The sequence below is a fragment of the Olea europaea genome, chromosome 8 (genome assembly GCF_002742605.1).
Source record: "Olea europaea var. sylvestris chromosome 8, O_europaea_v1, whole genome shotgun sequence".
Classification (NCBI taxonomy): domain Eukaryota; kingdom Viridiplantae; phylum Streptophyta; class Magnoliopsida; order Lamiales; family Oleaceae; genus Olea; species Olea europaea.
The window spans coordinates 12,365,574-12,383,078 of NC_036244.1; the positions used below are offsets into that span (position 1 = coordinate 12,365,574).

Here is a 17,505-nt window from a genome sequence, read left to right on the forward strand (position 1 = left end):
TATAGTGTAAAACGAACAATAGAAAATATCGACATTAGATATTGATGTTTTCGAAATTACAAAAGAAGCTTCAAAGTTCAAACACATCTCTAAACTAATTACAAAATAATCATTTATTTGCTCTTTCTATAAAAAGTAATTATAAGTAACATCTTTTTTATTAAAATCAGACCAATATAATCAAAATCAAAAACATCTCTTTTATTAAAATAAAATTATATATACACATAAATAATCAAAATAAAAATTTATATTCTTCTAAATTTCTAGAATTTCCATTAAAGGATTAAGACAAGGGACTAATAACACCCGAGACCTCAACCTGCCATACCTTAATTTCTCCATCAAAACTTCCACTAAAAACCTTAACACCACCACCAGAATCACCACCTTCCGCCGCAGCCAACGACCTAACCGGCTTCTGGTGCCCATCAAGCACAGCTAAACAACAATACAAACCATCAACCCTTCGTTGCCAAATCCTCAACGTCTGATCCGCAGACCCACTGAACAGAAAATCATTAACACTGATCAAACACAATATGGCCCTTGAATGACCCCTCAATGCACCGGTCACCACCATATAATTTGCACTTTCTTCCCTTTCCCATACAAGAATCGACCGGTCACATGCCCCGGAAAACAATATATTTCTGGCTGAATTCAATGCCAGTGCATTTACAGCAGATTTATGTTTTTCCAAAGTAGCTATTAAATGGATTTTCTTTTCTTTTTTCTCCTGCACCTTCGCAGTTCCCCAAACTTTAATCCTTTTATCAGCTGATCCTGTGTAGATTATTCCATCATTTGATACTATAACTGCGTTTATAGAATCATCATGTGCTGTAATGGATTCCGTGCATCGAAAATCGGTACCCCTCCAAATCTTTAAACTCTTATCCCATGAAATTGATGAGACAGAATTTTCATACACCGCTAGCCCTGATACTGCATCATGGTGCTCAATCCAGAGCTTTTTCTTGTGTCGACGTACCTGTTAAAAGTCGGTGCACGTGTTAGACATTCGATAAATGACTTTACATGTTAAAAAAAACTTATGAGTTTCAAATGAAATGGGTCGTGAGATAGTACCTTTACGTAGTTTTGAGGTAAAATGAATTTTCGGAAACGATCTTCTAGTGTTGGGAGAATTGTAATGAACTTGTGCTTTTTATGAATTGTTAATTTCCACACACGGATTTTGCAATCTTGATGAGCAGTGAAGATTTTTCCGTCGCAAAAAGCGACGGACTTGACGGCACCGGAGGAGATATTATCTCCGCTGAAAGTATCGATAAGAGTATTATTAATTATCTCAAAAACATTGACTTCATTTCCGGAGGCAGCGTATAGCAAGTTGTCATTGACAGCCATGAAATTGATGTGGACAGGGCGGCGGTGTTTAAGGGTCGTGAGAAAATGTGTGGCGACAGAGAGATTTAAGTTTTCCGGCGAGAGTTTTTGGAGGGAAGGGACGGAGGGGAGAGTTAGGAGGGAGAGGTTGCTTTGGAGGCTGCTGGAAGAGGTATCTTGAGAGGAGGGGGAGGATAGGAACTGGATGTCTGAAGAGGTGTCGGAATGGAAAGGTTTTGTTGATGGGGTGGTAGCGCCACCACCGCCTGAGGTGGCGATGCAGGTGGTGGAGGAGCATGTTGACAGCCATGATCGGACCTTCATTTTGAGAGAAAGAGATATACAAAAAGCGCAAGGAGAGAGATTTGATAAAGGGTTATTATATAGAAGAGGTAGTTGTAGATGGGGAGTTTTGAAAACTTTATTTTATTTTATTTCTAGATTTATCTTTTTGTATTTTTTTTAATTTTTTTTTTTCATCTAGGGTATATAAAATAATTCTCTATGTGAAATAACTTGGAAAATTAAAGATGAAGAGGCGAAAATGATTTTCTAAAGAGGGGAACAATAGCTAAATGTCGAGGTTTAAGTGAAAGAAGTATGAAAAATAAATAAATAAATAAATAAATAAAAATCAAAGTTCTTCAAAACATTCATGCCTCACACCGCAAGCATTCCTAGGGGTATTTCCTTGCAGCGATGAGGAACCCATGGGAAGGCCAAATTTCTTTCTATAGTCTCATGGGCGCGATGCTTGTTAAATCAGAGTTCAGTAGGGATTTTGATGCAATATTTGGAGGGGTATTCTTGGACAACTTGGGCATGAATGTCGAGGTCTAACCCAAACATTATCAATACCTTGTTTTCTCAAACTGAAATGGACACACAATCTTGACTCTAGGGTTTGAAGCCTCAAATTGAGGAAGAAAAAGGATTTGAAGAAGACTAGGTGAAGATCAAAGTTGATTCAACAATATAAATGTCTCACCACATTTTGTAAATTATCAATGGCAATTGAGTAATGTTCTAAAAAGCAACGTATAGGCGTGAAGCGCGCTCAAAATGTCTCGCCTTGCCCTTTTTTTGGTGCCTAGGTGCTCTTTTTTACACTTTTATGTTTTTAATTATAAAATAAAAAATTCTTTTTTATGCCCAGACCAAAACTTGACCTCCACGCTTCACGCTTTTGAAAATATTGCTTTTGAGGTAAAGATAAGGTTAAGAATTTCGGTAGTTAGTAACTTAATAATACATTTTTTTATGATATACTCTGACCGTCATTATATTGGTTATTGTGATATCATATACTTGCAATTATCAAGAGTGAACAAGTGTTGTACTGATACGATTGGAAAGTGTAAAAGTGTCACGTAAGTATTGATATTTATCTTTATTAGAAGTTATCACTATAATGTAGTTTTAAAAGATATAACCAACAAAGTGGATTTTATATCCAAACATTTAATTGATTTTATCATTTTATATCACATCACATCACGTGCAACATATACGGTGATCATCTCTAATGTTGGAGATTGTAGCATCATTCAGTTCGTATTGCTATTGATTGTGTGTGATTTTATGTGTTTTCGGTCTAATCATTAATGACGAAAAACGAAGTGATGGAGATGGTAAGAGGTCAAATTGAAAATTTGATGAGATGCAGTTCAAAGTGAGTTTTATATCTATAAATTTAATTGATCTTATCATTTCATATCACATCACATCACATGCAACATACATTGGTGATCATCTCTAATATTGGAGAATGTAGCATTATCCAATTCGTATTGCTATTGATTGTGTGTGTTTTAGATCCAATCATTGATGACGAGAAATGAAGTAGTGGAGATGAAAAGAGAACGAAATTGAAAACTTGATGAGATGCAGCTCAAGTGGAGATGGAAGAAATTACGGAGCAAAAGAAACGTGGACCAAGACAAGAGTCGAAAGATGACGTAGAGAAAATAGCCTACGAGCCCCATTGGGAAGCTTCCCAAAAAAGTGGGGCAGATCATATGGAGAAGTCATTTGAAGGCTGTGAATACTTGTAAATGTATTTTGTACATTTATTTCAGCCTTTAAAGAGTAATATCTATCGGTTATTTTGATGAATTATGACTTTATTCTATGTGTATTGTGCTTGTCATGAGCAAATCAGCGCAAATGGCGGAATCGGAGAAGAACGGAGAAATATGGCTCAATTATAAGAGATTCAAAGTTCGGAGACTAAAGTGTAAATACTCAAGAGTTGGGTTGAACCTCACAATGAAGATTCAAGAATGTTAGGGGACAAATTGGTTGAGAAAAGAGTCAAAATGGTGAAATATAGTCAAAGTATTATTACATATCAATTTCTAACCGAAAAATTTATGTTCTAAATTTTCAGTTTCTAATTGAAACCCATTTTTAGCATAGCAAACGTTCAAATTAGAAAAATAATATTTCTAAAAGAATTGTAACCATTTAAATTAGCTTTTTAATGCACCTTGAATCAGTTCAATCGAATATCGAGAGAAAAAGTTATGACAAAAATATTGAAAACTATTCAGTTGTCAAAACTAAGCGAGGAACGGGCACTGGCTATGCCTAGGCGCCTGCCTTAGTATAAAAATGATAAATATCCGATTTTCCTTATTTTATTTTGGTAACAATTCTTGTAATCTTTTCGGTATCCTATAAATTGTAAAACACATCCTGAACAAGGGAAAGGCTAATTTTATCATAGTAAAGCAAGAAAAGAGAGAATTTTACATTGAAGAAGCAGAATTTCATCTCTTGGTCAGATTTCAAAAGAAGAATTGAAGTTTTCACCTACTTCTATACATTCTTAGCCTTGGGTGATATCATTTCTCCATTTTATTTTATTTTTATGTAATTTTCAAACGGCAACGTTAGACTAAAGTATATCATGTATTGAATGAATGAAGAAACCTATAGATTTATAATTTTCAAATCAATATTTATCGTTTCTTAGTTAATTCTCTTGTTCTTGATTAAATATGTATGATTATTGTATTATTTAAATGCTTGATCACCATTTGGAGAATTAGTTGTGTTGAAAGACTCACAATAAGTAAAATACTGTGTATTTGACATCCGAACAATAGATATTATGAATAATGGTATGTGCAATCGTGGGTAATAATCATATGATTGAATGCGTGCTTTACATATGAATTCGGACTAGGATTAGAATCAGGTCGGATTGTGTTAATCATAGATTTAATAAATCTCAAAAGAGAATATTAGATACTAACGGATTATTGGTTGTCATAAACACATTAATCATGCTAAATCACATAAGTTGAGATTCAGAACTACATATCAATAGGTGAATTTTGAAACCCAATACATTCATCTCATATCTAATAAAAAATCCCATCTTTATTGCTTTCATAGTTTAATTTAGAATAATTACACAACACCTAACTCTTTTTTGTTACAAACATCAAATTTGATATACATTAGTGAACTATAGTTAGCAATTATTCCTTGTGAGATGATAACTTAACTCATCATATTATTACTTGTCAACGATTCCGTATTCTTGCAGATTTTGTCCGAACAACACTACTTGGAGTTGGTGATCTCCCACATAAATTTCGTCGAGAGCTTTTGAGTATGGTTACGACTCAAAATCTACCAAATAAGGGGTGAGTACTTTAGGCATGATTTTGAGGGATTATTAGTAGAAACTATAATTATGGTTTTTTCATTCATAATTAGGGCTAGCAAATTAGATTGCTGTGAGATCAAAACAAAAGAGAATTCTAGGGTTTAGAAGAATTGCAATGAAGGAGAAGATTCAAGATTGGTGCAAGTCTAATTTTCAAGATTCTTTGTTTTCATCCAAGAAATCGTTCAAGTTCTTATTGCTTCCTGTTTTCATTTATGGGCTAATTTCATGGTTAGGATGATGTAGCTTTAATTTGAACTCCAAATTTTGATTATTAAAGTTGTTTTTCGTTGATGATATGTATTTTTTTCTTATTGAGATAATTATAATTAATTACCCGAACAAAATTTAATAGATTTTTGAACAGTAATGAGTTGAGATGCTAGTTACCTGTTCAGACCAAATAAAAAAAGCTGGTTTTAGCTAAGAGATAGAGATATAAAATTATTGTAGTTGTATATTAATGCATTTAATTAGTTTGAAATTCACATAGAGATGAGTTTACTTAATTTTAAAAAAAAATTAAATCTATTCAGGATGTTTTTAATTAAATTTTGAGAAGTTCGGCCAAGTGCACATATTAACTAGTTTTCATGGTTTTGTATGATAAATAAAGTTAAGGAATTAAGGTAAAATTGTGAATCTTAACGCTTTGTTTTATCGTTTTAAAATTGACCTTGGAATAAAAAATAATTATTCCCTATAACTTTTTCATTTCAGTTCAATAAATTAATTAGATCGATACTAGATAATGCGGTACTCGTAAGAATTATAATTTGAAACTTCTTAGGGTCATTTTACGACAAATAATAGTGACACTAACACCCAAAAGTCAAAGGTTAAGAAATTAAACTGGATTCGATACACACTAATCTAATTATAAGAGCAATTTCAAGAGATTCTTTAAATATAAAATATTCTCTATTTAAAAAAGTCAATGCTTAAAAATGAACTCCAAAAGACTTTCTATTTTAAATTTTTAAAGTGGAAAATGTGTTTGATTCTCCAAATTTAGAAAGTCAAACACACTCTCTATTCTTAATGTACAATGATTGCATTTTATACATTGCAAATTTCAATACCCTACAATATAAATTTTTAGAATAACATTTGAATTGATTGGTTACTAATATATATAAAAAAAAAACTATATTTAAATAAAATATGTGGAGAAATTCATTGGGGAAAAAAATAAAGAGCTTGTTAGAGTGTATAAAAAAAATCATTCTCTAAATTTAAATATGCTCTCTATTATGCATAAAATGTTCTTTACAAAAAGTTTTTTGGAGATACTCTAAGCGATGCAAGCAAAAACTTGTGTGTTTAAAGTTCCTGTCATTTATACCTGTCTTGTTGGTCTCCAATTTTATGGGATTAAGCCTCTATTCGACAATCATTATTTTTAAACTCTTTTTCTATATATTTATTTTCAACCATACAATCACATAATAAGGCATTCTGCACGTAAATTCAATTTTTTTCATTTTTAACCACAAATTCTCTTAAAAATCACGTTCAAAATGCTATTTCCCTCCAAATAATGATCGTCCAACAGGGCTAAGTTTTGTGACTTGAAGAGATTTTCTACTTTTCATTTTAATGTCCCTTTTATTTATACTTCTCTTGTTGATCCCTCAGTTCAACATTTATATCTCAATTAAGCACATTATGCCTCTTCGCATTCATAAACTTTTAAAATGTCTCACCACAATTTGCGAATTGTAATGTATTAGAATGTAAAATATCTAGCTAGATTAGAGTTTACAAAACTTGCTTAAATAAACAGGTGTCATAACATTTATAGTATATATTAGAGAAGATTAAAGAAAGAAAGAAAAAATATTTTATTTAATTTTATATTATTTTTGATATTGTATAGTATTGCATCCAATATAAATTTTTTATGAAGCCATCCACCAATCAAATAAGTGAAAAGAAAACAATTCGACAAGATTGAAGGCAACTAGGCAAAAGAGAGAGAGAGAGAGAGAGTACGGCTTTTAAGCTTGAATTAATCTATATACAGAGCTTATTAAGCTCGTCTCTCCGTAGCCTTAAGCCTAGAGATTGGAGATTGCGACAACTTGCTTGCTAAGGTGCGAACTAGTGCTGATAAATGAATAAACATGTGAATTCAAGCGATGGACATTCTCGGTTGGCTCTTGTTCACCTGCCCCCGTGGTGGGGTGGTAAACTTGGATGATTAAGAAATAATAAAAAAAAAAAGTAAAGACATAAGAAGGAGAGAAATTTGTTTACGTCTCCCTTTATATCAGCAAGTTCGGCCCTTCTGTTTGAAATTTCTTCATTGGTTAAAACTATGTTGTCTTATATGGAAACTATGACTTAATATATTGTTTATATACAATTATACGGTAGTCATAATCATACAAGTCTTTGTTGATCTAATGGTTGATTTCTCGTTTTGATTATCACCAACAACTTGCATTTAATTCTAACAAATTGAATTTGAGTGTTGACAGTGATTATTGCGAAAATAACGAAAAATGAAGACACAATAATCGAGATTAGGAATCACGCACATGGATGGTCGTTTTTGGAGCTTGATGATCAATATAAAAGCAATTTGGCGATTGACGAATGCAAAGATAGAATCGAGCTTCGCGTAAAAAATCACATTGGAGAAGAGACTGAAGACTAGCTATAGATGTATTTTGTAGATGTATTTTGAACTTGAATGTAAAGGTAAAACAATTTAATATTTCGCATCGATTATAGCTCAAAAAAATTTTATGCATGGAAATACTTTCTCGACTCACAATTCTTGAATAAAGATTATTTTCAAAAGATAAGTATTTCGATTTTCATGATTAAATATTTACAAAAATACTTATCTATACAAAATATATGAGAAAAACCTTCAATGAACTACATAGATAAAAGTAATCACGAAGGACAGTTCGGAGGGCAAACTTGTTGCCCATCCAAACGTCTCGATGGAACCTCCAACGATCGATTTTTCAACAATTTTTTAAACGGCTAGTCACCCGTCCAAACCCCAAGCAGATATCCGAATCCCACGTTCGGATAGACAAATTTTTGACTGTTTGAACACTATAAATACCTCATCTTCTTGCACATTTGAAGGAAGAAAAAGAAAAAAAGGTCTTAAGCATCTAAGTGAGGCATTTATTGATCTTTTCTAACTCAATTTTCAATCTTTAGAAGATCAAATCATTTAATTCTTGAAAAAAAATTTGAGTGATCAAATCTTACAAAAATCATTTATCTCAATTTGAAGTTTTTTAACTAACACTTGAACTATACTCTTTGCAAATTTAGAAGTGTTGTGCCTACCTCTTTCTTGATACTTAATTGTGTTCATATCATTTGTTAAGAGAAAAACGTTTCCTTATAATTTCGTTTTTCTTGTTTTGGATTGTGGGTCGTGTTGAAGTCTATAAAAGCTTAATGTTGTAAAAAGGTCGCTGCTCCTTGGTTGTAAGTCATCGAAAGCGTTGTAAGGGTTGGATAGCACCATAAGTTAATCAACAATAGTGAAAAAAGTCTTGCTCGTGACGAAGAGTTTGGTAACCGAGGACGTAGATCGTTGTTTGAATCGAACCTCCTTATTACATCGTTTGAACCTTCTACTTACTATTTTACTTGTGTTATCTTGCTTGTATTTTATTTATTTGCTAATTGCTTAAATTTGCATTTATTTTCAAAAAAGATTTAGATAATCAATTTAACTCCCCATGGTTAGTCGTTCTTGGGCTTTCAGTCTTATTCCAATGGCATTACTCTCTTGTCTTTAATATAAAATGGTATGATTTTGAAAAATTGCTTGGCCGTCTGATGGACAGTAATGAAACATGTCATGGTTAAGATGATGAAGACAAGAGGGGATTTTAAATGCCTAACTAATTGGACTCCAAGTTTGTTTCAACATCAAAGTTGTAAAAAGTCCTAATTATCAAGAATTTGTAGACATTGATTGTCTTAGTCAAAAGACTCAAAAAGATAAAATGGAGAATAAAAAATAATGTTAATTTTATTTTATTTTATTTTTTACATAAAGATGTTTTAAGATTCTTGTTTTTCTGACTTTGATATAGCATAACAATAAGCAAAGGTATCTCTTTACTTCATCTATTCTTTAATTTGAATTTTCTTTTAATTCCCATTTGCATTTTAGATAAATCCCTTCTTTGTTTCCGATTGAAAGCAACATGTATTGAAAAGTATTATTTTTGCATGTTGGATGAGCATTGAAATGTGTTGGCATCATGTTAATGATAAATATATAATTATTACTAATATGGGGATGTAATGCTTTCTCTGTACATGTTTATTGCTTCATCAATCAATTAATCACTTTCAAAATCACGATCTTCATATTAAACATCTCCAGTTCATTATACGATCTACTACTACACACTACTCAAATTAAGTTAATATTGAATAAGATTTACAAGAAGTAGCAGATATCCAATTTAAGATAGCACTCACCAAAGGGAAATAACAATTTTCGAGAAACTATAATGTTGGGTTTTGATACCAAATAAATTCAGGTGATGATTTAAAACATTTGACAGAAAATTCATTGACACCATAGTCTTGGCTTGATCTGAAAATGATCGACACTTGTGGATGATCCAAGTTATTTAGTTAGGTTATTAGGTTGGTAGTTTGGATTAAATGAAAATTACAAAATAGCATGTGTTTAAAGATCACTTTTAAAAAATCAGCTACAAAGTATAATGATAAAAAATCAGGTATTATAATTTACCACCACACCTCATACACTCCAAACCCTAGATCTGTTTTCCCTTTCTTTCTCAACATTTCCCCTCTCTATACCGCGTCTCTTCTTCGACAACACGCGATTTTCAATGACATGGCATCGTTGGCATTGGAGGCACAATCGTTGAGGAGCTCTAGCCATCGGACACACTGACAGCGGCATCGCCTCACCGTTGCAACCAAGAGAATTACTGTGCATGATCTATCACTTCGCCGATGCAACCGAGTGAATCACTGTTGGGAAGGACTATCGCTATAGCTCTACGATATATGAAGTAGTAACACCTAGTACAGAGGAGTCCTACTACTGTGTAGTGACGATTTGCCAGAGTGGGTGTGCCGTGAATAGCGTTGGAGTGGGTGTGCCATGAATCTTGGTCAGTGTGCATGGGGTTTGTTGGGTTTTTTGAGGGACGGTGGATGTGATAGTGGTGGTTGTGTGTGCTGTGGGTACAGTGGTGGTAGCCCTGGTAGTGGTGGTGGCCCTGATGGTGGTGTTGTCGGCGATGGTTGTAGTCCGATGGCTATGGTGGTTTCTGGTGTTGGTTGTGTTGGCGGTGGAGACTGTGTTGAGGTTGTGGGTTGGGTATTGTTGGTTTTTTTTTTTTTTTTTTTTTTTTTTTTGTGATGGCAGTCGTGGTGGATTTTGGTGGTGGTGGAGGTGGATCTGGTGGCGACAATTTCGTTGGTGGTGATGTCGTGGTGTTGGTGATGGTGCTGTTGTAGTGGTGGCGATGGTAATGGGGGTGAGGGTACTCGTAAGTGGCGGTAGTGGCAGTGGAATTGGTGGTGACTGACTATTTGACATGTGACCAATTGTTTGGTTACCCATGACCAAATATTTAATCGTGACCTTAAAATTCGATAATTTGTAACCGACAAATTTGAAAATACGTGACCGATAGATAAGTTGTAACCTATAAATTTTGATTTGTAACCAATGAAATAAATGGTGATATATAAAATTTTTGATTTGTGACCTCGAAATAATTCGTAACCTACAAAATTTTTGATTTGTGATTTTGAAATAATCTTTGACATATTAATTTGGTGATATGTGACCAGTTAATAAATCTGTGACCTATAATTATGAATTTGTAATAATTAATTGTATAACTGTGACTTTATTATGTTTATTAAATAAATATTTTTAATTGATTAGATAAAAAACCTAATTTTTGTATAATTAAACTTAACACCTGATTTTTTAATTGTGCATATCTAAAACCTGGTTTGTGAATTTTTCCCTTTGATTAATGGTATCCCATTTAAGCCTTTGTATTGACCATTTGAATGGAATGGTTGGTGGCCCATTTAAAGTAACATTCTTGGCCCAAATGATTACCAAATTAACCTATGGGGTGTGTGTATGTGTATGTATTGTAGCAAGTGAGAGGAGAGAAAAGAGAGAGGGAGGGCAATAGGCCTGGGGGGATTGGGAGGAATTTCCATCATTGTTGCTTTTTTTTCTTCTACTCTTGTTAATGCCACCATCTTCATTCTCCTTTGTGGAGTTGAGAGAACTTGGAGCAATCAAAGTGGAGGTTCGGTTTTGAGTCGAGTTTAGATGATTGTAGTGTTTGTTTAATTATTTTCTGAACCCGAAATCAAGGATTTCTCGAATATTTTCCCGACATATAAGAACAAAATATCACGTGCAAAAAACTCCAAATCATAAAACCCTAAACAAGGAAAAATGTAAACTAACCTTAATAAAGTAATACTCCCTCCGTCACTTAAAGATAAGATTACTTCCATTTTCACACAAATTAAGAAAACGTAATTAATATAGTTGTAGATATAAATGCTACTTATATTTTTCTAATATATTACTACATTAAATAATGGTTAAATAGGAGAAGTTCATATTTTTTAATGACGAGCGCAGTAAATGGGAACATATTAAAAAACTAAGATATCAACTAAACTCTCAACAAGGAAATTGACATATATAATGTGGGACAAACGAAAAGAAAAACAATCATATCTTTATGGGACAAAATGGATATCTAACAATAAGATGACGCAAAAGTTCAAATTAGAGAGTAGAAATCAGCAGTAGAGTATTGAATAGAAGGAATATGTGTTACTGAAGAACTCATCACCAACTTTAAATATCTCGAATATGCTAGACTTAAGCATATAAATTATTCTAGAGACTCTTTACTTGCGGGAAATGAAGACCACCACATTCATAAAGAAAAATGTAGAGAGTAAAATAGTGAACCCACCACCAATGGAAGTTAACAAGTTGGAAACAAGATTGTAAAACTTACTCTGTTACATGTCGACGTCTGTAGGCAGAAGTGTAGGATACAAGAGCATAACAGTGTCGGCGCCTAATACATATTGCAGATATTCAAAACGGATCCTCAAAATATAGAACCTGTAAGTAAAATTAATGTGTCAAATGGATACTTTGATTTTACTAATGTTTCCCTTCTGGAAAATTAAAATATGTTTTCGAAACTTGTTACAGAGTAGCATATAGACTCCCTGTTTAACTCATCGAGATTCTACATATCCTCTAGACATCTACTTGTGGCTCACTGAAGAGTGGCCGTGTTGTAACTTGATTAATGAATAGTATGCTCCATGATCTCCAACAGAAAGTAGGTCATGATGTGATCCTTTCTCCACAACCTTTCCATTCTTAATCACCATGATGCAATCTGCCTTCTGTATCGTTGATAAACGATGAGCTACAATTACGCAGGTCCTACCGACTATCATTTTCTCCAATGCTTCTTGGACAATGTTCTCTGACAAACTATCCAATGCACTGGTTGCTTCATCCAAGAGCAGGATTGACGGATTCTTAAGAATTGCCCGAGCAAGTGCTACCCTCTGCTTTTGTCCTCCCGAAAGCTGGACTCCTCGCTCGCCGCAGTAAGTTTGATATCCATCCTCCATTGAACTAGATTAGAGAGAGAGAGAGAGAGAGAGAGAGAGAGAGAGAGATTATGTACATTGTAAGAAACTAGGATGTTTAACTTTAGACACGTTTCTAGCAAGAATGATTGGATGGTACTGGACAGCATTGAAGAAGAATTAAGAAGCCGCTAAATTCTTCTTGATAATAATGTCCAATACTACATACCAAATATGTTTTACAAGTCATGGAGAGGGATGATACCGCACCTTATAAATTCATGAGCATTGGCAAGCATTGCAGCTTCTTTGATTTCAGCTTCTGTGGCATCCTCTTTGCCATAAACTATATTTTCATGGATGGTTCCTTCAAAAAGAGTTGGTTCCTGACTTACTAATGCGATATGCGATCTCAAGTCTCTCAAATTGTAGCTTTTGATATCATGATCGTCTATCAGAATGGATCCTTTTATTGGATCATAGAATCTTTCAACTAATCCCAAAACAGTGGATTTGCCTGAACCACTCTGTCCTACGAGAGCCACTGTTTTTCCAATTTCAATCTTGAGACTGAGATCCCGAATGATCATCAGTTCAGGCCTCGAGGGATACGAAAAGAAAACATTCTTTAATTCTATCTTGCCTCTCAGCTTTTTTTCAATCATAGAACCTTCAGGGTTGTTAGGCTCAATCTTACTTTTCCTGTCCAAAATTGCAAAAACAGATCTGACAGCACTACTACCTTTCGACAAATCAGATGTCATGGTTCCTGCATCTGCAATGGTCTTACTGGTACTCATCAAAATGAAGAAAGCCAGAAATAGATTCTTTGAATTCAACAATCCCTTGCTCATTAGTGTCCCACCATACCAAAATGTCAAAGCTATAGAAGTCGTCGTTAGGAATTGGGAAGTAAACAAGCCTACTCCAGAAAACCATGATTGTTTTATGCTCTGTTTCCGAGGGCCTTTTAGTGTCGCTGCAAAGAGGTCGAGAATTCGTCTTTGAGAAGAGAATGCGGTGATAGTCCTGTGATTGACCACAGCTTCACTTGCTAGCTGGCTTCCTTCATTTTGAGCTTTTTGGGCATTTTTGGACATTCTTTTCATCAGAACACCTTTGGAGTAGAAGCTTGCAATAGTTAAAGGTTGTATTGCAATCATTACAATTGCAACTTTCCATGCAACAATTAATCCAAGCACATAGGAAAGAACAGCATTTGTGAAAACCTGAACCAGTAACGATATGCGATCTCCAACAAGTGATCGAACAATATTGGCTTCAGTGGAGAGCCGTGCACAAACTGCAGCACTTGTATTATCATCTAGATCAAACCACCCAACTTCAAATGTGAGAAGATTCTGAAGAAATTCTTCCCGCACCCTCTTGGTCAATCGCTCTCCCATAATTGCAAAATTATAATGCTGGAGTAGATTGGCAAAGAAGCTGATAAAACCTAATACTAAAAAGATGATGCTGTAAAATCTGGACTCAGATATTAATTTTGAGCTATCGTCTATAAAGTAGATAGAGATCATTGCACCCATGCAATAGGAATTAATTGGCTGGATGGCTCCAAATACAACAGCTCCTAGACATCCAAGCAAGGCTCTCTTCCATTCTGGTGCATTCATTTGAAGTAAGCGCCTATTTGAAAGATTGGGAGAAGAAGAAGTCTCCAATTTTCCAAGATTGCTTTCATGAGAATCGCTGGAGGTTGAAACGGGACTGTTTTGAATAGATGTAACTCCGCTCAAGATAAATGCTGGGCTAAAGGCAGAAGCAGGACTGTTTTGCTTGCTTGACCTTACACTGAAAGGAGACTTGGAAGTATGTGCATATGTTGTCTTGTCGTAGTGTATCCCCTCAGGGGCCTTATTTTCTACTGCTGATTGCACCACTTTCATCATGCCAAAGTAAATTCCACCTTCTCCATCATTTATTTGCATCAGGTCATCATGCGATCCAGATTCAACAACTCTTCCAGACTGAAGTACCAGAATCTTGTCAACCATGCGAATTGTGCTGAGACGATGAGCAATGATTATTGTTGTTCTTCCGACAGAAGCCTGATCAATGGCTTCCTGTACTACGCTTTCGGATTGTTCATCTAAAGCACTAGTAGCTTCATCAAGCAAAAGAATTCTAGGATCTTTAAGCAATGCCCTTGCTATTGCTATTCTTTGCTTTTGCCCTCCTGACAATTGAATGCCAAATTCTCCCACCTGAAATTTTACTTAATGTATAAAAATTCATTTCCTAAATAAATTATCAGACTTGAAGCATGAAGAATAGCTTACTTGAGTATCATATCGTTCTGGTAATTTATCGATGAAGTCATGTGCATTTGCAGCTTTCGCCACACTGATAACCTGTTCCATTGAAGCATCTTCCTTTCCGAACAGTATATTTTCCTTTATGGATGTCGCAAAGAGAATTGGCTGTTGATTGACCAGTCCCATCTGAGATCTTAACCATTTCAGCTGGAGTTTTTTAATTCTGTGCCCGTCAAGTAGTATATCTCCTTTGACAGGGTCATAAAACCTTTCAAGTAAGGAAATAATAGTGGATTTTCCAGATCCGCTTGCTCCCACAAGACCCACTGTCATACCTGGTTTCACTAGCATGTTGAATCCCTGGAGGATAACTGAATCCTTTCTTGACGGATAAGTGAAATGAACTTCTCTAAACTCAATTTGGCCTCTTACATTTTCTAAAACTTTCCCCTTGTCACTTTCTGAATCTATTTGAGGAATATGATCAATTAACTCAAAAATTCCTTTTGCAGCAGCTGATGCCTCTGTAATGGGTTGGAGATTAGGGAGTGCACTCATAAGAGACCTGAAATTACAAGAAGGCTATCTAAAGATGGGCAAAGACCAGTTAAACTCATCTTCTTTGCATTCATTTCTCAATAAGAGACACACAAACTTGATTTTATCTGAGAACGGTATTATTAAGATTGGCGATAAATATCCGTCTAATTAGTCAATAAATCAATTTGGAATTATAATTTGTTAAATAAGTAGATATTTATTTACTTATATTTAGCCTTCAACGTATGGTAGTAATGTTAAAGGAAATGGACTCACATTCCTCCAAGGATAATACAGATGCCAGATATGAAAACATGGCCACCACTTTCTCCTTTTTTAGTGACAAGAATGCTCCCAATCCAAGATTGAAATGCCCATGTTACAAAAATCATACCCATGCTTCCTATCAACAAACCCTTCACTAATCCTTGCTTTATTCCGAGGTTTGTACTTCTCTGAAGAGCATGTCTGAATCTTTTCAGTGTTTGATGTTCACCCACATATGAGTACACGGTTCGAATAGATGATATTGCCTGTTCAGCAATAACACCTGCAACCCCATAAGCCTCCTTACTCTTGATTCCTAGGTTCATCATTAGTTTCCCAAATCCCACCCCTGGCACTATAAATCCAACTGCAAATGGAAGAGAAGCCAACGCCAACCGCCACGAAAGTAGGAAGGAAACTAATAGGTTAAATATGAACGCACAAAGTTGCGTCAGGCAGGTGGGTATCTGCAGCAGGTAAAAGAAAAAAAAAGGGAGAAATACTCTTGTTTTAACTACAGAAATAGATGAGGACGAAGACTGGATGAAGAAAAAGAAAATTTAAAATTATTTTGCTAGGTAAAAAGAAAAGAACCTTCTCGGCCATAACATCTTGAATTAAATGGGCATCAGCAGAGATGTTTGAGACAACTTGGAAGGTAGAAGATGAAACATCTTGTTTGTCAAAGAAACCAACTTCTTGCCTGAGGACAGATTTTAAGTATTCCTTCCGTATGCAAGATGTTTGCCGCTCAGCAGTTCTTGTCCAACAAACTCCTTCTGCAAATGCAGCAAGGAATTAATAAATAAAGAAAGTAATCCAACAATTTTGTGAAATTTTTTAAGAAATCAAAATTTTCATGATATTCTGTACAAATTCGGAACTTCTTTAGGCTGCAGATCTTGGAATTGCTGATCATTTGATTCAGTTTATGAGTTTTATGAATTCAGACCCTGAACTAATCCATTTGCAAGCAAAGAAATGGTAGGTTTTTCTCCATAAAAATCAAAGAATTTGGTAGCTGGACAGATCATGACAGACAAGCAGAGAATTGTTCCCTATCCAAACAGCCATCAAGAAATTTCCTCTGAGTTGAGAGAGTTTCCATACCAATAAAAGCAGAGAATCCAACTCCAACAGCAATATAGAGTAATCTGACTGCATACTGCAAAAAACGTGAAAAAGCCTACATCATTTTGTAACAAAGAATTTGTTGAGCATATGTTAGAAAGAATGACACATTTATTTAATTTATTACTAAAACTTAGTTTGATGCATCCCTTCACTTGCAGGCTAGATTCATTTGATCATTATACCACTTTGAACCATCTAATCTAAAAGCTTAAAATCTTAGAGAGAGTGCATGTTTATTTATTTATTCGGTCCAAAAGTCAAAATAATTCTATGCATGATACATTGTAATGCAGATTTCTTGAATTACTTCCCTTAACTGTACACTCAGTTTATGTTCAGACATCCATGACAGAGAAATCTTATAGATGATTGCTATTCCCGATTCCAGAAAACCAGAAGAACCAATTGGTTAAAATATCTATACCTTGTTCACCACCTCTTTGGCAATAGACTGATCAGCACTTCCAAATGCATCTAATGCTCCGCTAAGAATAAACATGGTAAGTGGAGCAGCCAATGAATCACCCAAGGAGCCCAAAATGCCAAGAAACATCAGCAACTTGTCAACNACTTGTCAACAATGTCAGCATGCCTGAAAAGGCCACCTTTACTTCCCAT

At 34.6% G+C, this 17,505-nt stretch overlaps 1 protein-coding gene and 1 pseudogene across 1 annotated transcript; both read right to left on the bottom strand.

Annotated features, from left to right (window-relative positions):
- Window positions 1-204: 204 nt before the first annotated feature.
- On the bottom strand, window positions 205-1,715 carry LOC111398821 (protein JINGUBANG-like). Its single transcript, XM_023025928.1, has 2 exons — window positions 1,093-1,715; window positions 205-994 (listed from the first exon to the last, which is right to left on the bottom strand). The coding sequence occupies exons 1-2, from the start codon at window positions 1,675-1,677 to the stop codon at window positions 287-289; spliced, it is 1,293 nt and encodes a 430-aa protein (XP_022881696.1). The 5' UTR covers window positions 1,678-1,715; the 3' UTR covers window positions 205-286.
- A 10,348-nt stretch (window positions 1,716-12,063) lies between these two features.
- On the bottom strand, window positions 12,064-17,505 carry LOC111398822 (annotated as a pseudogene).